We start from the raw sequence: 23,347 nt of genomic DNA, 5'->3' as shown, positions 1-23,347 counted from the left end.
CCATATAAAAAGTTAACAGGGATTGGAGAATGTTGCGCTCACCCTGGAACTCATTTGGTGCCCACGTGAAGCAGCTCTAAAACCAGCTCAGACCCCAGTGGCCCATCAGTGAGGCTGTTATGCAGCAAGGACCACGCATGGTCACAGTGGCCCAAGAACGGTGCCAAGTAGGATGAGAAAGAATATCTTCTAGGTGTCCCTGAAAGCTGGAGCTACAATAATGCTATCACTGGTGCGGCAATGGGTAGGGGAAGTCTTATAATCTAGAGATGTAAAAAGGAAAGCAATGCTTAGTCTGGCAGCTGTATTCGGGGTTAACAGATCATCTCTAGGTCCTTACTATGGACTTTCTCCCACTCCAGGCTAGTGGTTTCCACCAATGTGTCTCCCTTGAGGACAGTTGCTCTCAGTTGTTGCTTTGAAGCTCTGAGGGATCATCAACAGCTGGGCCTGGGATAACTGGAGGATCCTGAGGGGTCCCAGCAAAATTCCTCTGGCAAGAAAAAGCTTTCTGAAAAGCTGGTGCACAGCGTGCTGGGGAGAGGTGGGAGAACCAGGCTCCAGCCCTGCTCATACCGCACCTCTGCCCCTGTAATCAGTGTGCTCTGTGCATACGTGCATGGCTCTGCTGCCTGCCTGCATCACAGGCTGCAGAGGAAGAGCGTCATTGAGACATTCTACAGACTCCGGGAGTGATACAAGCTGCCTGATCACACTTGGCTGCAAAAATGTCTCCCCCAGATCCCCATCCCTGTCCAAGCTTTCCCCCAGAGCCTTTCCAAGATGAGCTGTGGGGAGCCATGGGGGACCAATGCTGGACCTTGCATTCTGCAAGGATGTGGCACTGCCTGTATCTCTCCACACTTTCCTGCTTTGACGGGGCTGTGTGCTGCCAGAGGGGCATCTTGTTTGCCTTGCTGAGCTTCAGTCCAGTTGGATTTTTATGCTCTGAATAATGACCAAGGCCTGTTTGCTGGAGGTGCTGGTGACACAGGACTGACCCCGTATTGCTCACCGCAGGCTGCTTGGGCTTTTTTGGGGGGTAGGAATGGAGTTTGTTGCCTTTAATCTTTGATGATCACTGAGCTATCCCCTCCCATGGCCCCGAGCCCTACTGGCAAAAAAATAATAATAAAGTAAACAAAAATGATAATAAATAAAAATATCCGTTTCTCAACTTGCCCTCTGGGATTTTGCATCAGTCCAGATCACCTTTATGGCTCTCCTGGGTGTGAGGGATCTGCAGGCTGACAGCTCCTGCCCAGCTCAGGACAAGCTCCAATTGACAAAGTAGTTTTTTCCTGAGGCCATCAGCCTGGCTGTGTGCCCAAAGAGACTCTGCGGCTGTCAGCTTGGCCTTTAACTACAGTCTTCCCCCAAATATGTGTCTTTTTCTTACTTCAAATAAAAGCCGCGATTTTGGGCAATGATGGACACAGTCACAGCCAGGATTGTGTGGGTTGCTGTGGGAGGTTTAGGTTGGATATTAGGAAAAATTTCTTTACCAAAAGAGTGGTGAAGTGCTGAAAGAGCTGCCCATGGAAGTAGTGGAGCCTCCATCACTGGAGGTGTTCAAAAAGCATGTAAGTGTGGCACTTTGGGACATGCTTTAGCAGGCACGGTGGTGCTGAGCTGACTGTTGGAATGGATGAGCTCAGAGGTCTTTTCCAACCTCAAGGATTCTATGATTCTATTATTATTGAGGATTTTCTGCAAGGATGCATGTGCTGTAAGCGACCAAACCTGCCTCTAGGTCTCCAGGCAGCACCAGCTTCACCACTCCAGGTAAGCATCAGCTGAGTGTATGGATGCCACTCACATGCAAGGGAGAAGATAAAGGAAAAGCATTGGAAAAATATCTTTTATTGCAAAAGGAGTAAATCAAAGACCCTCTCATCCTTCAAGCTGAACTGTGTGTCTTGGGCAGTGCTAGTGATGCCCAGGTGGTATGAGGGAGGCTGTGGTTTGTAAGGTAATATATGGAAACGGCAGGAAAAACATTGTGTGGGGCAAAGCAGGCTCTTAAATGAGTTTCATACACTCCATTTCTGGCAGTCCTATAGCTCTCTGTCCCCTCCTACTCATCATCACCACCTGGAAAGGAAGGCCTTGCGGGCAGTGGGGACAGCCGGCACCCAGATGGACCTTCTGGAGTGCCCTCGGTAATCAAGAGCAGGCTCCACATTTTCAGCACCTGAGCAGAGTCCAAAGCACGTGTTATAGAACCATAGAATCAATGGTTTGGATTGGAAGCGACCTTAAAGATCATCTTGTTCCAGACCCCTGCCACGGGCAGTGACATCTTCCACTGAATCAGGTTGCTGAAGGCCCCATCCAACCTGGGCTTGATCACCTCCAGGGATGGGGCTTCCGTGGCTTCTCTGCGCAACCTGTGCCAGTGCCTCAGTACCATCATTGTGATGAGTTTATTCCTAATTTCTAATCTAAATCTCTCTTCTTTCATCTTAAAACCACTCCCCTCCCATCCTATCCCTGCACTCCTTGATAAAGAGCCTCTTCTCAGCTTTCCTGTAGCCCCCTTTAAGTACTGGAAGGCTATAAGGTGTGCCTGCAGCCTTCTCTTCTCCAGGCTGAACAACCCCAACTCTCTCACTCTGTCCTTGTGTGGGAGGTGCTCCAGCCCTTTGTGGGCTCATCTAGTCTTCCTCCCACAGATCCATACCTTTCCTGTGCTGAGAACTCCAAAACTGAACGCAGGACTCCAGGTGAAGTCTCATGAGAGTGGACTAGAGGGGCAGAATCATCTCCCTTGCTCTGATGGTCACAATTCTTTTGATGCAACCCAGGACACAGCTGGCTTTCTACACACTGCCAGCTCATGTTGAGCTTCTCATTCACCAGCACCCCCTAAGTCCTTCTCCTCACACTCCATTCTCTGCCCAGCCTGTAATTGTGCTTGAAATTGCCCCAACCTTGGTGCAGGACCTTGCACTTGGCCTTGTTGGCCTTCATGAGGTTAGCACAGGCCTCTGAAAGCAGTGTGGACCAGCAAGTCCCACAGAGTCAGTGTCGATGGGCCCATATTGTGCGGATGCCAGCAGAAATAGGGGCAGGATGTTGTGGTCTCCACCCAGCATCCCTGCCCCAGGGTAGACACAGCACTGGAGTTTGCCTGGACACGGTCTTCTCCAGACCAGCCCTAATACACAGCTATTCCCTTTGCTGTCAGGACCTGAGGGAGGATAATCCATGCCCCACAACAGCAGTTCATCTCCATATCCCCACATCCACCTTCATATCTCCTGCCACCACCGCAGACAGAAGTTTAAAGCATACCTCAAAGCTGCAGGCTGCAAGCTTTAAACAAACCAACAATCTCAACTCAGATTTTGGTGAAGTCTGGGTGAAAAAACCCCAAATCTGCCTGACCCGCCAGCCCCATGAAAAGGTACAGATAGACATAGTTAAACTTCCTTTGTTTTCCGAAGTTTTATATCAATCAAGGTAATTCATGTTACAGTTCTCATAACAATTAAGAATTAGAAAAGTGGTTAAAAACAAACCCACCAGCGTTATTCCAACACAGGATGGCATGTGCAAACACAAGCATCCAGAAAACCCAAAACACGACAGTGCAAGCTTCAAAATCACACGGGCATCATGTTGACTTGCTGCTCAGCAGGCTGGGGTAGAAAAGGCTGAACGTAACCCTGAAGCCCCCTTTGAGACTTATCCTTGGCTGAGTCAAACTAAACCCTGTTTTAGCCAGTGGCCCATGGTGTAAACAGGAGAAATCTCTCCAGCTAGCAGCTCCCAAGGTGTCTGTGCACAGAGCGCTTCTGGTCTGTGAGGTCCTAGAGGTCCTCAAGTCCTGCAGGGCTACAGCATAGAGTTAGAAATAGTGGTTTGAGTAAAAAAGTTGGATGGAAAAAGCACCTAAAAGCCTTAAGACAGCTTGAGGCAGCACTGCTGAACCTGTCCCTGATGGGTGGGGAAGGCTTGGTGCCATGGATACACAGAGTCAGCTACCCACACAGACCTGCTCTTCAGCATCATCTCTATGTCCTTCCAACAGCTTTACCTTTCTCCTAGCTGAATAGCCACAGCCACTTATGCCCTAACTACAGTATTTATAAAAATAAGGGCACTCTATAGTCTTACCTATTTATTCATAGTTAAATAAAAAGAAAATTAGAACTTCGATTATAAAACACTTTCTTTTGAGGGGAGGGTAAGAAGGATGGTGTGTTTAATATGGAATTTCCTCTGTGACCTTCCACACAGCATCTGAAAACAATGCAAGGAGATCGAAGGCACTCATCTGGCTGCTCCCACCAGTTTCATAATAAAGGGATACTAATGGGAACACTAGGTTTCTTTTCATGTAGCCTCACCTCTTCCCAGTAAGGGACTTGGTGAGTGCACACAGCAGAAACAGGGAGGAGAAGATATTCAATATTCCCTGGGATACTTCTCATGAAGTTCTGTCCCCATGCAACCTTCATGAGGTTAGCACAGGCCTCATTGGTAGCTGCACCATGCAATGTCTTCTCCACTCAATGACTCCTGTGCCAAGGGAAAACAGGTATTCCACAAAGTTTGAAAGGGAAGAGGCACTCAAAGCCTGACCTTTATGCACTTCCAGGGCTGCAGAAGCCCTCTCTGCACCCTGTCCTCCTTGCAGGCTGTGGTCAGGCTCCTGTCCAAGAGCCTTCACCTCCACTTTCTAGTCCAAAGGCCAAATCCTTCCAGTGCTCTGATGACTACTGCTGAGCTCCAGGATTAAACCTTTGCCAGAGGGTGTCTGTAACTTGTAATGCAATTGCTATTTGCACCAATGACAGGGAACAAACTTGAGTCCTTTGTATTTCAAAGCCACAAGAAACAGGCTTGGGGCACACTTGTTCTTCCACTGGGCAGGGACCTATAGAGCTTCTCTGCATCTCCTTTTGAGGCTGAAACACCAAATCACGCAGGGCAGATTCAGACCACAAGGGATGCTCCAAAAGGTTCATTAAGCTGGATTTCCTCATTTCGTAACTATAAAAGCACTCCTGATATTGTCCCAGATACCTGATTTTCTACTCTTGGAACTCATGACAACCTCCAGGTTGAGCCCATCTCCTTTTCTGCCTCCCGCAACACCCAGTGCAGGAGACAGGCTTTGAGAAATATCTTCACCCAACCCAACCCAAAACACAGCTCCATTTCCTCAGATGACAGACTCATGCCAGACCCACACTCATCCCGTAAGAAACCACAGATGCTGAGCTCTCCTTGGCTGGCTGTATCCTGCACAGGGTGCCCCAAATCTTCCCAGCCAGAAAAGCTCAGTTCTGCAGAGACTAATTAAAAGTTCAGGGGCTAAAATGCACTCCCACTCAGGGCACAGCCAGGAATGTCCTGCCCTGGGGAGGAGAGGTGCCAGACTTCAATCCTGTTTGCTCTGTCTTAGAGCAGAGATTGACCACGATGCTCTGTAAATGCATCTTCCTGTACAAAATCAAATGGGAAATCTGGGGAAGAGGCATTTCTGCAGCTCCATCCCAGCTGGGGATTTGGGTGAAGGACCACAGCCCCCTGTGCCTCCTCCTTATGCCTTCAACAACCACCCTACCTCCAGCACCACAAAGCGCTGCCTAATTCTCCTAGGGAGAGAGGAGGGCTGCTTCAGAAACCCTGAAAGGAAATCGTCACATCTAACTGCAACCAGAAACAGAGATGGATAATAGCTTATTTTCATGACAGATGAGAACATTTCTCCGGGTGCAGTGAGAACACCTGCTGGTCCAGACCCAGGAGTGCAAAAGCCGGTGTTTTCAACCCACGGGCAAGCTGGGTTGAAAAATCAATCAATCCAAGACATGTGCCACTTGCAGGAACCAGCTATTCTTGGGGAAGCGCTACCAATGCTTTTTGAGGACACCGTTGCTCCAGGCAGACCTTCTGCCAGCAACAAACCTGAAAGCTCATCTGTCCTTAAGAACTGAAAGGGATAATATTGGTAGGATAATCATATAGTGAAGCAGGGCCATAAATGCTTTAAAAAGACTAATGGGACATGCTGGTACAGATGGCAATGCTCCAGGAAAGGCAATGTTGACACCCAAGGCAAAACATACAGGCAAGTGCTTTGCATAGGGTATTAAACGGACAAGGAGATGGGATGCAGCTGCACCAGCAAGCAACACAGCCCATACAGTTAAAATGATTGGACGTCACTTGAGAAACCTGGCTTTCCTGGTACCCAGGAAAGTGGAAACATAGGGCAAATGTTGGTCCAGTGTCACACTAGACTAAAGCGGGAGGGAAAAATATGTGATGTATACATATATATATATTTCTCTCTTTTTTGCTGCTCTAAAAAAAGTATTTTTAAATATATTTGCCATATTATAAAACTTAAGGCAGGCTGTGCTGTAGCAACCCTCCCACATCACACGCCCCCATGCCCAGCGCTGGGTGTTGCCACAAGACCAGACACACTCCCACTGGCACTTAAACAACCTCCACATGCTGAAATACTTGGGAACCCAGAAAGTACTGGGTTAACCACATGGGCACAGACAGACTGACAACCCCTTCCTGACATACATAGAGAAAAATCTGCCTACTGTAACGCAACCAACAGTCTCCCACCTGCCCAAATTAAAAACAAAAAGATCACTCCAAACAAAAAAAAAATTACCCCAAAGACAGTGAAGTCTATTTAATCCCCTTCCTTATCCCCAGTTTCAAATGAAATGTGCAATTAGAATTATTATTTGTTACAAAGTCACAGGTAAGGCATGGGTATCCCAAAGCTGATGGAGGAGCCTGTTAGGAAACCCAGAGGAAATAGGCGACTTCATCCAAGTCGACAGGATAGTCCGTGAGCAGCACTGGGGTCTTCTCAAACAACTCCCCCTTGTAGCTGCGCCACTTGCCCGCTGGCAGGTAGACGTCACGCTCCTGCTTGCCCATCTCAAGGACGGGGGCCACCATGAGGGTATCACCAATGAGGAACTGGGAGTCGATCTTGTGAGCGGCCTCATCACTGGGAGAGATCCACCAGATGGGACGGATGATGGGGTCGCCTGTGTCCGTGACCTCCCCGGCCAACTCCAGCAACAGCGGGGCCACCAGCGACTCATGAAGCTCTGTGAACTTCTGTGCAATCTCCACCACCTCCTTGTCATAGAGCCAGGGGGGGATGGAGAACTGCATGGAGGGCATGAAGGCCGACAGCTCCAGCCACCGCACATACAGCTCACGGTCAGGGATCTCCACTGCCCCGTCTGTCTTGTTCGGGAAAAAATTTCCCCCAATCATGTCAGCGGATATGAAGGGGTAGCCCAGCATGCTGATGGTGAGCACTGTGGGGATGAGGGACTTGAGGCCGAGCTCATAGCCCCAGACAGAGTCACGGTCAATGATACGGAAGAAGCAGGAGATGTTCTGCGACTGGTAGCCCACTCGCACCTCAGCCAGCTCATAGAAGGGGATGGCCATCTCTGTGTAGCGCCGTGACCAGATGCTGGGGTCGGAGAGTGGGCGGAAGGTGCTGAACTGCTTGGGTAGGTAGCTGGTCTCACCTGCATCAAACTTGAAGGATGAGATGCCATACTTGTGTCGGAGCTGGCGCAGGTGGCTCTGGAACCAGTCCCGGGCTGCTGGGTTGGTGAAGTCCAGGATGGCTCCGATGCCATTCCACCATTCCACCATAGCTGGCAGCCTCCCTGATGGCTCCTTGATGAACAGCTGACGCTCAATACCCACCCCAAAATTGGAAGAATTATAGTTTATGAAAGGGTGAGTCCACAGGGTGACCTTGAACCCATCCTCCCTCAGTTTTGCAAACATCTCTGTCACATTGGGGAACTTGATGGGGTCAAAGTCAAAGTCCCCATAGGCTTGAGTATACATGTCATCGATTTCAATGTGGCTGCAGTTGAAACGGTACTTCTTGATCTTTTCAGCAAACCTCAAGAGTTTATCCTGATCGATGTCATTCTTGTACAGGGCCCAGGTGGACCAGATGGGGTATCGGAAGGCATTCTCAGCAGGGATCTTGGAGGGCTTGTTGAAGTACCGGCGCACCATGTACTTGTGGATGGATGTGACGTCAGAGCCCACGCAGACGCGGTAGCTGAGCTCGGGGAAGGGCTGCTGCCCCGGTGGGGGCTTGTAGGGAGAATCCTTGTAGCGAGCCTGGAAGAAGAGGGTGCGCTCAGTGGCGTTGTATCCCAGGTGGAAGGGCACGGAGTCGTTGATCTTGATGGCTGCTGCCTTGGAGGAGAGCCAGTAGCGCTCAAGGATGCCACCAAAGCTGTCGCGAAAGGAGTAGACGTCGCTCGTCACGTAGGGCACAGGCTCCTGGTAGCCGGCCAGGCGGATGGGCCAGTGCTGGACGCTCATCTCTGAGCCCCCGTACCAGTGGGCATCCTCCCAGAACATGGTGTGCTCCACCGCCGGGCCGGGCGCCAGCTCCTCCCAGCGCACGCGGTAACACATCACCGTGTCCTTGGGCTTCACCGTCTGGATGAAGAAGTTGAGTGGCCCTCTGCCCGACCGCGTGCAGCTCAAAATCTCACCCTCCTTGGAGCACGACTCCAGGTCGAGGCTGCCTGAGCGGAAGGCCAGACGGAAGACCACTTCTCCATTCTGGTTCCTGATGACGAAGCCATCTGCCCGCAGGTCCATCAGCTCTGTCTTGAGCCGCTCTGCCTTCCTCAGCGACACTGTATAGTAGCACCAGGCCACGATCGCAGCAATGAACAGGATGAGACCCAGCAAGATGGCCCCGAGCATGGGTCTCAGCTCCTTGGAGGGCTTCTGCTTCACTGGCGTGAAGTTCTCAGGCAGGAAGGTGTACATTGTGCTGTGTTTCCTCTAGAGCTTTCTGCAGAGGAGTAGGAAACAAAATTGCTTTGCAGCAACCCTGGGGCTCTCAAGAGAAGACAACGGACTGTTAAGAGAGTTCCAACCTCCACCAAATCCTGGAGCACATGTCTCTGAAAAAGAAGAGGATATAAATAGTCTCAGAAGCACCTCTGAATCAAGGAATCACTTGTCACCATTCGTCTGCCGTCTCAGTTTTGGCAGCCCCTCCTGGGCCCCCCACTGCTGGGGTGCGACGTGCCGGGTGCTGTACACCGAGTACCAGACACCATCTCCAATTACTGCAGTCAGACAACACGTGTGGAGAACAGCCTGAGCCCCAGACGCGGGACAAACCCAGGGCAATAAGAATCAAATCATTGCCATAATTAATTTTTTTTTTTGGTGGGGAAGACTTTCAGTACTGCAAGAGTGGAGACTGACAGGGGGTAGGACAATGCTGATCAGCAGCAGATCAGCTCACTGATAGTATCTTTAAGGGACAGGGCTAATTAAGAGCCATAAAATACACCACGCAATGAATTCCAGGCAGCTGCTCCTAATTTTAATCAAATTGTCTCCCTGGCAGATTTAACTCAGCTCATTTGCAGCACTGTCCCTTCCCCGTCCCTTGTGTGTTCCAACTGCTGCAGCCCAGGGATGCTTTGCAGCAAAGGTGCGTAAATCCCTGCTTTTCCACAGCCTCGAGGTGGTCTAACGGAGCTGGGGTACTGGTAGCTCCTGGCTGATTCTGAGGGGTAAGTAGCGGGTATGGCTGTGGGAGGCACCATGCCAGTAGCCCCATGTGGGAGGAGAGCTGCCATGCACGCAGGTCCCTGCAATGGCTCCAAGTGGGAGAAAGGCTAATTTTGTTGGGATTGAGCAGTGCAGGACCTCCAAAAGGGCTCTTCCTCCATTCAGCGCAGCCCCAGGCTGTCTTTTGGCTCCAGCCCACTTTTCCCTGCTTGGCCCCAGGGAAGCAGGCTAAGCCAAGAGACTAATGGGTTTTCCTTGGCTGTGGGCTGGCTGGGCTCAGCCAAGCACAGCACCAGGGATCCGGAGGGGAAAAGTAAAGTAAGGACACAGGAGAGCAAGAAACAAACTCAGCTGCAGGAGGAGCAGAAAAGGAGTTGCAGAGCACAGAGCAGCTGGCAGGTACTTGCCCAGTGCCAGCAAACACAGGCACGCTGCCCCCTCCTCAAGCCCTGGAATTGTAAGCCCGTTGGCTTGGTGCAAACCAGAGGGAAAAAAAACCCCCTCTTTTTGGGCATGAAGAAGGCTGGCTGCAGGAATTCCCTCTAAAGGGGTTGGCTTCTTTCTTTAAAAAGAGGAAGAAAAAGATCCAAAATGAAATTCCAAACCACCTCCCTGCCACAGGCATCAGAAGACGAAGTACACTTTGTTCTGCACCTCGGGTAGATCTTTCTCCCCCCAGAATTGATGGACAAAGCAGAAAGGGGTCCTGAGCATCACCTAAACCCCACTGCTGCTTTGCTACGGGGATGCCTGGGTGTGACCCTGGAGCGGCACTGCAGAAGAGGCTCAACAAAATATACAGCATTTTATATTTGTCTTGCAGCATGCATAGGGCCAGACCTCGCAGCTCAGGGAACTCGTTGCCAGTCGGGTCATTTTAACCTTCCCCTGGGAGCTGGTAACTTTCTAGGCTGCCAGTTGCTTTAAATGGGATTACGGTGGCATTAGGAAGCGATTAGCCTGAATGGGCGATAGGTTTAGCTAAATGATTTGTCCCATGGCCAAGTCCCACGAAGCCCTCACTCATCGTTGTTGGAGAGCTATGGCACGGAATGGGGGTGGCTCCAAGCACCCTGACTGTGTCACTCAGGGCCGGATCCTGCCCCCCAGAAGGGGAGCGGGGCCCTCACCCACTAGCACATGTGATGCAAAGCCAGCCAAAACCAGAAAAAATTGGGCAGTAAAGGCGAGAAGGAGACGGTGGTGGGAAGATGTGTTTGGGATCAAGCTTCATTCCCCTCCACCACCCCTCCCTTGGCTTTAGGGTGAACCAGAAGCAGCACAAATAGTTCCAGGGATAAGGGGTGAGAGAGGGTTTGCAGAAGGGTCTCAACCAAAACCAGCACAGCTGAGCAATGCCACAAGTGGCAGGATGATTCTAGAAACGCAGAGGGGTATGTTGAGCCCAAAGGAGCTCCCTCCCTCCCTGCACTGGGAATTTTTGGGATGCCAGTGAGGGACATGCAAATGTGTAGCACTACCAGAGGCACGCCTGTCTCGTGCACGCCTTATCTGAAGACTGGAAAGCTCAAGGGGGAGAAAACAAAATGCAGCCACCTTCTGAGCACGGATCACAAAGCATTTGGGAAAGGAAATTTAAGAAGTTTTCATGTTTTCTGGGAAAAAAAAAGAGGAAATAAATGGTGTTTTCTTTCCCAGCTGTCATTTCGGGTTTTAAGCCCAAGAAATGGCTGGTGCTGCCGCTGCAGGGACAGCCACCTCCTCACTCCATGTAAAATTGACAGCCGCTCCAAGGACTTCAGGGAATATCTGGATTTTCATCTCCCTTTCAGGAGACCGGTTTATTATTTATGAACTACTTTGAAGCCACTCTATTTTTAGGCTGTTTCTTTCTTCCCCCCCTTTATGGGCTGGAGCTCATGACGTACACGAAGGAGCCATCACCACTGCTGCCAGTAGAGAAATAATGTGTTTTTAAGAAAGGCTTTTCAGCCTTTTCTGTCCTTGGACACTGATCTGCTGTGGAGGGATGTGCGAGATAGGTGTCCTAGCTGGTGGATTTAATCGTGCTCTAGCTGCTGTGGCTGGGCCAGGATCAAACCCCTGTGGCTACCCTGGGCTGATGAACATCACCTGCTCAGGTACCACTCTAACAAACACGCTGAGATGGCTGTTTGCAGGCACAACAACAGACCAGGGAGGTCTCCAAAAGCAGGATCTCACTCTGCGTCCATTCAGTCTCTCTGTTTTTCTGCCTTGTTAACAAAATGTACGTCCTGCAGTTGGTAATTTGGCTCCAGACCAGATGAGGGCTAAGTCTTCCAAGCTCCCCAGAGATGCCTGCCTCCTTGCACTCCTGAGCTGCAGCCCCCAGAGGTGCCTGCTCATGCAAAGCCTGTTTCAACATTTTTTTTGGAATGCAAACTTGTTATTTTGCTTCAAGATGACATTGCAGAGACCTTTAACTCCTTAAAAAAAAAAAAAAAAAAAAAAAACACCAAAAAAAAAAAACAAACCAAAACCCAAACAATAAAGAAAACAGGAAGAAAGAGTGTCAAACCCAAACTTGGAGCTTCTCAGCTGACCTGAAACAAAGCTTTTTTTTCTTCCTGTTCTGTGGAAGCAGCGAGTTGTCTTGCCTGAACTCAAGATGAAAGCAAAATATCTGAGCAGGACACACTATATAGGGTAAAAATAAAAATCCATTTTTTGACTGTTTCTCTTTTTACCAAACCCATAGGCTGCGAGACCCACAGCACCACTAACCCCAGCAACTTTGCAATTAGGACATTCATTTAGGAGGGTCCATAACATCTAAGTGGTCCCTATCGCCCTGGTGGGGTCAGGTCTGAACTGCACCGGGGGTGAAGCTCATGAGAGGGACACGCACCCATTTCCCATGCTGGGATGCCAGGAAACCCTCCCCTCGGCTGCAAGGTGCTGCCACCTCCTCCCCAAAGATCTTGGCAGGAGGTGAGCTAAGGAAACACAGATTTCACCTGGAGGCATCTCCAACCCCATAAAAGAGCAGGGAATTAGGATGGCAAATTAAGGGAGAAATTGTTTCTCTGCAAAACAGTTGTGGGGGTGAAAAAAAGCCCCCACATGCCCGTTCTACAAACCCCTGTAGGGGATCAATTCCACCAAAGGGACTGCGCAAACCTGAGGTGGGGACGAGCAAACCCTTCCCAGTGGTTTAATTTCCCTTGGACAGGTCTGCAGCAGCACTTGGGTTCTCTGTAGGGTTTTTTTTGAGTCACAAAGGGTGAAATCACTATTCCAGCCACTTAGTGCTGCTGGAAGCTGGTGGGACAGGGGAGCTCCTGGTGGCAGCACCAGCACGGAGCACAGGGCCGCTCCCCAAACACCCCACATCTCCCACCAGGGTCAGAGGCACCCATTTCTCCCCCAGCCTTGCAGCTCACCCCAATACCACACCTCATCCCCCCCCAGCCCCGGGGGTGATCCCTGTGGCGCACAAGCTACCCCGGCGTGAATGTGGGTGGCACAGACCCCTGGCACCCAATCCAGGAGAGCGACTCTGCCCTGGCAGACAGGAACAATCCAGGGGGACACCTGGTGCCTCCTTCCCAGGGGAGGCAGGGACTGACACCCTGCCTAGCCGGAGGGGCTCAAGGAAGGGCTGCGGTGGGCTGTGAGCCTCTGCACCCCCTGCAAAGCGACAGCAGATTGCTGTTGGGGCTGCATAATGAGATGCAGCAAATTCCCAGTGGGACCTGGTTGTCGGATACGGACAGCCTGGGCCAGGACGTAGCTTATCCCACCAGGGGCACAGTATCTGTACTCACCCATCCATCGCCTCCGCAAGATCCCTGTCTGCTGTCCGGCTCTGCCACAAATAGCTTTTTAAGCACGTAAAAACCAAGTGCTGCTACATCTCCACCTCCCCGGCGTCTCCGTCCTCTCCATCATGTAGGGGTGTTTTGGGGCTATGAGCCGGCTGCGCCCCGAACAGCATGTGTTCGAGGGCAGGAGGAGGGGACCTAGCACGTCACCGGCGTGTTTTCTCAGGCACCGTGACGGATGCGTGAGCAGCCAACCCTCCGGCCGGGGTGTGCCGAGGCAGTGGCACTCGGCCAAGAGGCAGCTGCTGCAGCCATCGCGGCAGTGTGAAGGTCGCACGCTTTTCTTCGGCTCCCGGAGTTGCGGGATTCAGCTGGCATCTCACCTCCCTGCCAGGTGAGCAGGAAGGGCCAGCAAAGGCTCAGCTCCTGCTTTCGCAAGCTTTCCACAATTAGAGAGCAAAATGAAAACTAAGCCAGGGTTGTTTCTTATCTTTTCTACCCCAAGGCTGGTGATCTTAAGCAGAGTCATGATTCTGCAGAGTAATGAGGCTGCCTTGAGTGAAAAGAAACAAGCAACCCCACTGCTGCTGGCTGGTCTGTAAGCCAGGATTAAACAGCACTGGGCACCCAGAGGATAAACCCCAAATCCGAGGGGGCCACGTGAATACAGAGTTCATCTGCAAACACAGTCAGGCTGCCAGGACCTTGCTCCATCTGCAAGCGCAGACAGGAGATTTGAAGCTGTGGCATTAGCTCAGCCCAGCCTTAAATACTTTCACCTATATTGTAGGAATTGGCACTTCACAGCCCAGTTATGTCCCTTAAAGCTGCCACTGTCAAGTGATGATCAAAACCCATTTAGACACTTAATCCAGTGTCAGCCCATGAATACAAAAAAGCCACTGGGAGTCAGTTCTGGCAGCAGAACACTTAACATTTAACACCCCTGACAATTCCCACTTTACAACATTGTCTTTCTTTGTTCTTCACCCTGTGCTAATTAGCAAGATGAAGTTTTAATAAGTTGGGGTTTCGCTTTAACCCTGCACACTGCTTGCAGTGCTGCCAGCTCATGACTAAACCATGACCAAGGGCTCTCACTTTCCTCTGCCTGGAAGCACATCACAGCATCTGAATTTGTCCGAGCTACAAAGATGCGCAGAGACTCTAAAACAAACTGAGCTCTCCTGGTCCGCTCATATTAAAAGTGCATTAGACACATGGGAGAGAAAGCTCTGGTGCTCTCCCTTCAAGGATATCTCTGTGTCCACCTTGGAGATGTCCTACAGTCCCTGGGGGAGCAGGAGTTAGCCTGGAAGCTGCAATCCATGGAGTAACCCAGAGCCCAGTGGCCGGGTCCTCGGCACGTGCAGAGCCAGCAGCTCTAAGAGAGGCATCCCCTAAAACCAACCAGCTCATGCCCAACTGCAGTCAAAGCAAGACACCAAATACAAGCAGTTCCACGTGCCAGCACACTAGGATGATATAAACCTCTGCCAAACACAAGAAACAACAAATGCAATAAATTCTTTGCACCAGGCAGGGATGTGGTGCAGCGGGGCTGGTCCAGCGGGTGGGTGTATGAAACCCTGGCACGAGGCATCGGTCATTAGCTTATTTCATTTGCCACACGTGCCACGTAAGATAACACAGCCATAAAGATTTCAGTGTCTCTGCTGCTGCCTTTCGGTCCCTCTAACCCAATTCCTGCTGGTACAAGATGTTCTTCATCTACCACCTTAGCAGCTTCTCTCCTCAGTCCTCCCATGGGCATCAGTCTCAGTGTTGGTTATCCTTCCAGGACAAACTGACCCACAGCAGGACCCAGAACCCTGTTTTGTGCCCTCCAAGATCCTCTCTAAAAGAGTTGATTCAGCAATTTGGGAGTGCTCAGCCCCTGGGATGTGGAGGCAGGCTGAAACCCCAGTCCACCCCAACACTCAAGTGTTACAATGTGACACGGGAAAGAAATGGAAACCCAAGCACATCCCTCTGGCACAGCCCCTGTGATTTTCCAGCCATTGAGTCATCATGAAAATCCAGGTACTGGCAGCTCCAGAGAACAGTGGATGGCTCATGGAGCTGGGCTGGCGACTCAGCATCCTGAATTTCCATCTGCATCCAACAGCCAACAATGCTGGACAGTCTTGGGCCAAACGCAATCATCAATCCCTTAAAGTGCTCCCTGGCAGCTCTTCCACATGCGGATCTGGCCACGCACAAACAGCCTCTGGACCCTCACGCCCTCCCAGGCTGCAGGCGCTTGCTGTGCCAGGCGCTTGCCCTTCGGGCATCACAAGTTTCCCAAGAGGGAGAAAGCAAAGAAAAAGAAGGATTTGTGCCTTCTCAAACTGCTTTGGCAACTTATTGCGCCAGTGACACTTGCTGATGGAGGGCTTATCCCAGGAACCACTCCAAACCCACGTGTTGCACAATGAGCTGCGTAAAACCATCTGCTGAAGTATTGACTACCAAACATCTGCTGAGTGGCACAAACTGAAGCAGCACTTGGAAGTGGAGCTGAGGACGCGTCTGCGGGTGTTATTAATCTTCTCCAGGAAGCAAGACCTCTATCCATCACTGGTAGGAAACCTGGCAGGCCCCTCCGAAAGCTTGTGAAAAGCTTGTACCCAAGGTGATGGACAAACTGCAGTTTGGGGTCTCTGGGATGAGGAGCCCCTGCCTGTCTCCAGGCCTCCTCAGGCCCCTGTGCTGGGGATCAGCACCCCAAACCTGCTGCGTCCTTCCCCGGAGGGCAGCCCTGGCAGCCGGCAAACTTACCGGCAGCATGGATCCATGGCTGGGATATGTGTGGCACCAGAGCTGCATGCACTGGGAGCAGGGCTGAGAGCACTGGGAGCAGGAGTGGGAGAACTGGGAGCAGAGCTGGACACACTGGAGAAAGGGTGGGAGAACTGGGAGCAGGAGCAGCAGGAGCACAGCTGGACACACTGGGAAAAGGGTGAGAGAACTGGGAACAGGAGTGGGAGCAGCGGGAGCAGAGCTGGACACACCGTGAGCAGGAGCGGGAGCACCGGGAGCAGAGCCGGCCGCACCGGGAGACGGGATGGCTGCACAAGGATTGGAGCTGGATGCACCAGGATCTGGGAAAGGTGCACTGGGAGCGGGGCAGGGAGCGGGGCTGGGAGCACCGGGATCCGGGACGGGCGCACCGGGAGCGGGGATGGGAGCACCGGGATCGGGGATGGGCTCACAGGGATCCGGGACGGGCGCACCGGGAGAGGTGCGGGTCGTGCTGCGGTTCCGGGGTCGGCAGCTCCCGCCCCGCCCCGGCTCCATCCCCGCCCCGCCCCGGCGCGGCTCTTCCCGCTGGGAGCTGTAGTTCATCCTGTTTTGAGGAATCAAACCCTCTAACCCCAAAAGAGTTATAAAGCAGGTATGTTTATTTCCAGCACTTGGGTGCAAGGAGGTTCTCCTCCTCGCTTGCACACCGTGTAGCTTAACAAGCAGCTACTTATAGTGTAAAGACATGCATAGGTATAAGCGCCTACTACATATTCACACCCTTTCCCTGCTTGGTATTATAATTACTTCTGGAAAGTTCGCTCCAGCCTTGTGCCTGCGTAGTGCCTCCTTATGGTCGTGGGCCGGGGTCTTAGGGATGAAGTAGGAAGTCTTCCTCGGGATGAATATTTTTCTCTTTGAACTTTGCGCAGACTCAGTCTCCTCTGGCTGTTTTCAAACTCCTGAACCAAATGCAGCAGCTTTCTGCATTCCAATGCCCACTTATCAGTGAACTGCTGCTCGCTGGCGCCTTCCTAATCAACTTCCAAGGTCTTCAAGGTGAACAACGCCAAGCTCTAATGCACACTTCTGACCCCCCTTGTCTGCTTTCCCTCATCAATCCCTCGCCTGCAGCCAGCGGGGCCGCTCCGGGCGCTGGGGATGCCCGGGAGCACTTGGAGGTGTCGGGTACCCTTGGGGGCACTTGGGGTTTGGCACTGATGGGGCTGTGCTGGGATGCTTTTGGGTGGGGATGTATTTTTTTCCTGCCCTAAGTGGGGTTTGGGTGCTGCCCCACAAGCCCCATATGGCTCCGTACTGGAGCATTCCTCCCGTGGGGACCACAGCATTGTGTTCCACAGCCCACGTGGAAGGCTCTGGGTGGCGTTCCCTGCTGATTGCTGTGCTCCCAGGTCTTAGTCAGTAAAGGGCATTTCATGCCTTCATCAATTATCCACCGCTTTCAAATCCCCCTCCTTATTTAGCCCGTGTCCGTGCTCGGCATCCCAGATGGATGGCAGCTCTTCCTGGATAACTTGGCAAAGGCAAGCACGTCCTAAGCGGCCCAGCACGAAGCTGATGAATGTGGATATCAGCGTCTGCTTCTATTTCTGGCTCTGTTACTATGATCTGAGAGCTTTTCCTTACGTGATTTCTTGTTCTCCAGCTGGTGGATAGTGGCAGCCCCTGAGGGCTGTTCATGTGCCCACCAGGCCAGCAGTCCCTAAAGTTTATCCCCACCCCCCAGGGGACTTCCGTAGCCTGTAGGAAAGGGTTTGAGAGGAATGGTTACTCGAGCTAGTTTTAATGAAAGCTCATCTTTGTTCTTCATCAGTGCTAGGGGTCAGAGAGGGCCGCTGATATAAACTCCGGGTTGATGATATAACCGCTTCTCTTGACTCCTGAAGTTACTTGAGTCCCACCTAGGAGAGCAGATAAAGTTATTAGGCAACGAGAAGTCAGAACTCCATTGATGAAGAAGAGAAGTAAACCTGGCTTCCAGCTTTGCTTAGAGGTAAGCAGCGGACATGCATCTGTCCCCATCTGCCTTGGCGGCCAAAGCAAATTCTGGGCAGAAGAGCTGAAACACTGAAACTTGCTAGCATTGCCATCTTGGCGAGCTACTTCCAGTGGGTCTCCCACCCTACAAACACCCACTTTTTCTTGCACTGTCATTTTCCTAAAACCATTCCCAATGTCATGCCAGTCCAGGAAAATCTGCCCATTTCTCCGTTGAGAAGATCATAAGAAACATTTTGCTGAGCATCGGGGACAGTGAAATGAGTAAGAAACCCAATGCTTCTGTTCTCATTGTTGTTTAGTTTTAGTTTCTGGGTTCAGGTGTTTAAAGACAATCATGCATTTTCTGCAAAGCCTGATGCCTAATTCTGGCCCACGGAGGTGTTAGTGCAGTAGGGGAGTGATGATTGATCTGGTTGAACAGCTCCCCTCTCCCCGCCTGCTTCCCCAGGGCTGGAAAAAGCTGCCGCAGCAATGGAGACATCCTAAAGGTAACTGTGGGGATTAAAAGGTGCAGCCAGACTTGCAATGGGTGAAGGACGGGGCTGATTATTGCACAACGAACAGCGTGACCAGGGAACACATTCTTGGATAAGAAGAACAAACAATGAGAACAGAAAATACAAGAGCAACACAAACAGCACTGATGTGGCTCCAAAATCTGGGAGATGCTGAACTACATGCAGCCAAGTTCAGGGGTGCCAGCATGATTTCAGGTACCATACAGTCCCAAGGACCACAGGATGAGACCAAACACAGGAACACCTGTTCTGTGAGTAAATTTGGCAACCACTTCTCCATGAGTAGCAACAACACGTTCCGCAGCCCGGCACCTGAACAGTGTCCTGTCCTCCCTGGTCACGTCCACTTAGCCTGTGAGATGGAGGTGCAGTGGCTGCATTGCTGCCTGCATGGGCAGCATGATGGGACCTGCCTTGCCTTGAGGTCTACAGTCTGCACCACCCCCCTTGAATAGTCCTCTGAGCAATTTTGTGTGAAACCTTAATGAAAAGGGAGCTAGTGGATGTCTGGCATTAGGAAAAAATATTAGGATTTTTCCCCCAGGACAATTGGCTATGAGTGCTCCCCCCTGCCCCTGAACCTGTCTGCACCTAGGGCTCGTGTACGTGGAAGGTGGATAGGGTTGGCGTGTAGAGGTACACAAGATTGCTGTGGGGCTGTATCTGCAGCACTGAATGCTCCTGCAAGAGAGAGAGGAGGAAGGGTGAATGGTCGCCATGAGGACAAAGGAGGTCATGTCCATCCCATCCCACCCAAGGCAACCCATCCCAGACTTACAGCCCTCTCTCCTGGTGTGTGGAAATGCCCTCTGATGACAGGAATCCCATCAACGTAGCACTCCATCCCTTGCGGGCAGTAGTGGTGTGCAGAGCAGAGACTGTAGTGGCCCTGGAAGGGTCCTTTCTTTACTGCAGCGCCCACAGGCATTGTTTCAGTGATCACCTCCCTCTCTGCAAGCAAAGGGATAATGAGGGTCAGGGCAAGGAGGAACAGCTAGCCCATCACGTAGACGGACACCGGCCTGGCAGGGGCACAGCTACAGCCAGAGGACAGGGCAAGGGTAGTTACCAAATCGATCGAGGCAGACGTGTTTCGAGGGGCATGGCACAGGTACACCGTGCAGGAAGGTCTCCACCCTTGTCTCCTGCAAGGACAAATGGCAGCCCTTGGAGGATCACCACCCTTTCACTCCTGAGCTTGAGGTGCCAGTGGCATCTGAGGTGGCTTCAGTTTAGGAGGGTCAGTGGGACTGGACTCTACCTTGGGCTGCAGGTTGACGTAAGAGGTCTGCTTATTCCAGGTTGTGCTGTGGTATGGACCTGTTTTCCAGGTGATTTGTTTGTCCTCGTTGACAACAACTGGGTTGTACTTCTCTGCGATGCAAAGAAGACAGGCAGGGATGTGCTGTGTTGTCAGGGACGTGGGGGCAGGTGGCTGGAGACTCCTGACTGTTCCCCCTCGCCCCAAAACACAATGCCAAAGGGCCAAAAGGCGCATCACAGATTCTGGGAGACTGCGGGGTGCTAGGACAGTGTCCCCCAGGTGACACCTACCACCACAGGATTTTTAGGGGCCACTGGGGGAGAGAAACCTGGGGACCTGCAGACATCCCTGGGACAGGGACAGTCTCTGTGCAGGAATGAGGATGGGTGGCTGCAGCAAAGCCACAAGTGTAGATGCTGAGGGAGGGTCCCTTCACCACTGTGGGGGGTGACACAGGATGCAAAATGGGGGATGAACAGAGCCACTGCCAGCACCATCAGCCCTCCAACTCTGTGGGGATACACCTCGTGTGACACAGGGGAACAGCTGGGACTCTGGCAGTACCTTCAGTCCTGGTCAGACAGTACTTCTCAGGCCAGTGGGAAGCGGAGTCGTTGGCATGCTGGTAGTACTTCTCAGGCTCACCTTGGGTCGTCATGTTTTCCTGTCGGCTCAATGTTAATCCCTATGGACAGCGGGGAAAGACACTCAGGCCACGAGGCAGTGCCTGCCTCTGCAGACATTGGGGCACGCAGTGAAGCTGATTACCAGATGGGGTCTAACACTGGAGATAGAGCATCAAACCCCGCTTTGTAGTGGGTGGGCAGGGAGGGCCATAGCAGCACCGTGATCACCCCCCAAAGCCTCCTGCTCACGCGAAAATAAGGGATGCAGGATGGCCAGGCATCATTGGCTCCTCTCCCACTGCACCCAATGTGTCTATAGGCATTTGGGTGCTTTGCGGAGTGGGAGAAGGGGTGAGTGCCCTGGGGCTGCCAGCTGTGGGCCCAGCAGGGTTTGGGAAGGGAGTTGTGGGACAAAGCCTATCTCCTGCAGCTGACAGTGCCCAAGAGGACTGGCGTCTTGTGGGGCAGACAGGTGCCTTGATTTGTCGATCCATTTCTGTCCCTGCACAGTGGTGACATCCTTCCCCATGCCCTCTGCTGGCTCCATTATTATAACGCACACACTGACGAAGCTGCAAGGGATGAGCTAGCGTGTGGTGTGCTTGACATAAGAGCCTGCACGCTTGTCAGCCTGTGTGGGAAAAGCTGCATGACCACAGTACACTTTACATCCCACAGACACCTCCTGCAGTGAGACCAAGCTCAGAGACCCCCTCCTCCTCCAGAAACAGGGCTCAGAGAGGTTTCATAGTACTTAGACCTCCCCCCAGCCCACTGGTCCCCTTGGCACGGAGGCCTCCCTGTAGTTGGAGCTGAGCTGAGCTTGGGGGCTCGGTGTTGGAGCCATCCCACCTCCCCTCCCTTGTCACCACAATGCCAGGAGCCTTGGGCTGAGCCCTTCCACTGCCTCAGTTTCCCTTTGCCCAGCGGATCCTGCCCTCTGAAACCTACTGATGGACAGGGCTGCTGTGTGAGAGCTTGTGCTGGCACCTGCCTGCTACGTGAGCCCAAAGCCACCATGAGGTGCAGCACCAGCGGACAAGAAGCCAGTGATCACAAGCCATGGGATGTTAAATAGTTTGCCTACCAGGAAGCACAACCTCCTTCCCCACCACACACATGCAGTAAGGCACCCCATGAGTCCTCATGCTGCCCCTCTGCCAGCTGGGTCAAGGTAGAAGCCCTGAGTCTTCCTCCTACTGTGGCATTTACCTTTGTCACAAACTTGTTTGTGTCCCAGAGCTTGTAATAGACACGGTCGTTGATGGTTTTCCTCACGGTGCATGGTGGGCGGTAGTGGTCAGTGTAAGTGCTGATGGGGGTCTTGTACTTTCTTGAGAAGAGGAACATGGTGCTTCGGCCCGCTGGGACAGGAGTGCTTGGTGTTCTGGAGGGTCCCAGGGGTGCCCCGGTCAGTGGCACTGCCTGGGGCTGGAGGATCCCAGCCCACACAGGAAAGGAGCGTTGGTGTCACAGCCCTGCCAGCCCACACTGGTTCTTAGGTCTTCAGTGATGTCATAGCATGGCAACAGGGGAACTGATGGCTGCCAGTCCTGTGGCTGTCCTTCCAATCATAGCAGGTCCTGGGCAGGGCAAAGGAAGTACTGTCTGCATCCCAGCATGGATGCTGATGCACTCTCTTGGCTCCATCCAGGCTTTGGGCTCCCTCCCCTCCTGCAGGCAATTACCTTAACAATAGTAGGAAACAGTTTCAGCTGGTCCTAGACAAGACAAATTTATTTTGGGAGGTGCAGGAGCAGGGACCATGGATTTTCCAGCTCCTCTCTCTCCCATGTTTCCCTGGAAATCCTGCTGGGAAAACCCAGCTGTGCGCACTCAGCACCACACCAATGCAGCCAGTCCCTGGGGCATGGCACCAGGCACTGCTGTCCCAGCCTGCTGGTGTAGCCATGCGAATTGTTGCCTGCTCTGTCTTCCCTTTTTAATTACAAAGCTGAATTTAGGTGATTGGGTGTGGCTTGTTTGCTTTTCTGTCCAGGATGCTCATCTCTGCAGTCAGAGCAAGCAATCCTCACCCATCTCAAGTGCAGCAGCAACTGGGTTATGAAAGGGAGGGATTTGCACAAACCAGGTTTGCTTTTGGCCAAGTTGGCGAGTCAAGCAGAACCTCCTGCCCCTGCAGAAACCCTGCTCTGGCCTGGCTTGTCACACTGTGCCAACTCAGAGCCCTGCTCTGCTCCTGAGGGCTCTCTCTCAAGAGCCCAGCTACTCTGCTACCACATTTTTGGAGATGACTGGTGAAAACCCATGTCCATCTTGGTAGGGTGGATGCCAGCCCACCCCCTTTCGAAGGGCTGCTGAGCCCTGCTCTGTCTGCTGCGGGGCACAGTGGGGCTGGACAGCTGGGCCACCAGAATGCCACCAGGCAAATGTGATTAATGCAACATTAAAGCTGAAATGAAGAAGAGCTGCCACTGATCTTCACACCCTTCTGGTCTGTTGAACCATGCTCAGGCCCTTCATCATCTCCTCTTGGGTGCCAGTGGGAATCTGGAAGGGAAGGCTGGACGTGGGGGTGCCTACCCCCACTGCCCTTCAGCTCCATGGCCTTGGAGCACCCCAGGGTATGGATCTGCAGAGCACTGCTCTGAAGAGAGGCAGCGTCCAAGCCTCTTGGTTGCTGGCTGCCAGCATGAGCCAGTGCCTCCCCACACTGGTCCCCAGGGTTTGCAGCTGCTAGTGTTCGATCCTAACATCAGTGTTCTTGTACCAACAGCTTCAAGGGGCAGAAATGGCTGCAATGCTGGAAAAAAAGGTTATTTCACCCATCAGTGTTGTACTGATGCACACTTCTTTCTGTGGCTGTCA

The 23,347-nt window shown here is 52.2% G+C and overlaps 2 protein-coding genes across 4 annotated transcripts; both read right to left on the bottom strand.

The window, feature by feature from the left end:
* Positions 1-3,456: 3,456 nt before the first annotated feature.
* LOC104056544 (myogenesis-regulating glycosidase) lies at positions 3,457-16,567 on the bottom strand. Of its 2 annotated transcripts, none has more exons than XM_054054229.1 (2): positions 16,125-16,567; positions 3,457-8,954 (listed from the first exon to the last, which is right to left on the bottom strand). In XM_054054229.1, exon 2 carries the CDS (start codon positions 8,815-8,817, stop codon positions 6,781-6,783), a length of 2,037 nt encoding a protein of 678 aa, XP_053910204.1. In that variant the 5' UTR covers positions 8,818-8,954; positions 16,125-16,567; the 3' UTR covers positions 3,457-6,780. The 2 variants fall into 2 exon arrangements, with proteins under 2 accessions (XP_053910204.1, XP_053910203.1); XM_054054228.1 differs by lacking the exon at positions 16,125-16,567 and adding an exon at positions 13,347-13,859.
* A 239-nt stretch (positions 16,568-16,806) lies between these two features.
* Positions 16,807-22,958, bottom strand: CZH9orf24 (chromosome Z C9orf24 homolog). 2 transcript variants are annotated; one of them, XM_009557827.2, is made up of 7 exons: positions 21,731-22,958; positions 20,457-20,577; positions 19,890-20,002; positions 19,698-19,773; positions 19,407-19,579; positions 19,220-19,309; positions 16,807-18,010 (listed from the first exon to the last, which is right to left on the bottom strand). In XM_009557827.2, the coding sequence occupies exons 1-6, from the start codon at positions 21,866-21,868 to the stop codon at positions 19,220-19,222; spliced, it is 711 nt and encodes a 236-aa protein (XP_009556122.2). In that variant the 5' UTR covers positions 21,869-22,958; the 3' UTR covers positions 16,807-18,010. The 2 variants fall into 2 exon arrangements, with proteins under 2 accessions (XP_009556122.2, XP_053910588.1); XM_054054613.1 differs by lacking the exon at positions 19,220-19,309.
* Between the last annotated feature and the right edge of the window lie 389 nt (positions 22,959-23,347).

This window comes from Cuculus canorus, chromosome Z (assembly GCF_017976375.1).
Source record: "Cuculus canorus isolate bCucCan1 chromosome Z, bCucCan1.pri, whole genome shotgun sequence".
Taxonomy (NCBI): domain Eukaryota; kingdom Metazoa; phylum Chordata; class Aves; order Cuculiformes; family Cuculidae; genus Cuculus; species Cuculus canorus.
Note: the sequence above shows the minus strand (reverse complement) of the source record. Positions and strands in the feature narration are given on the sequence as shown.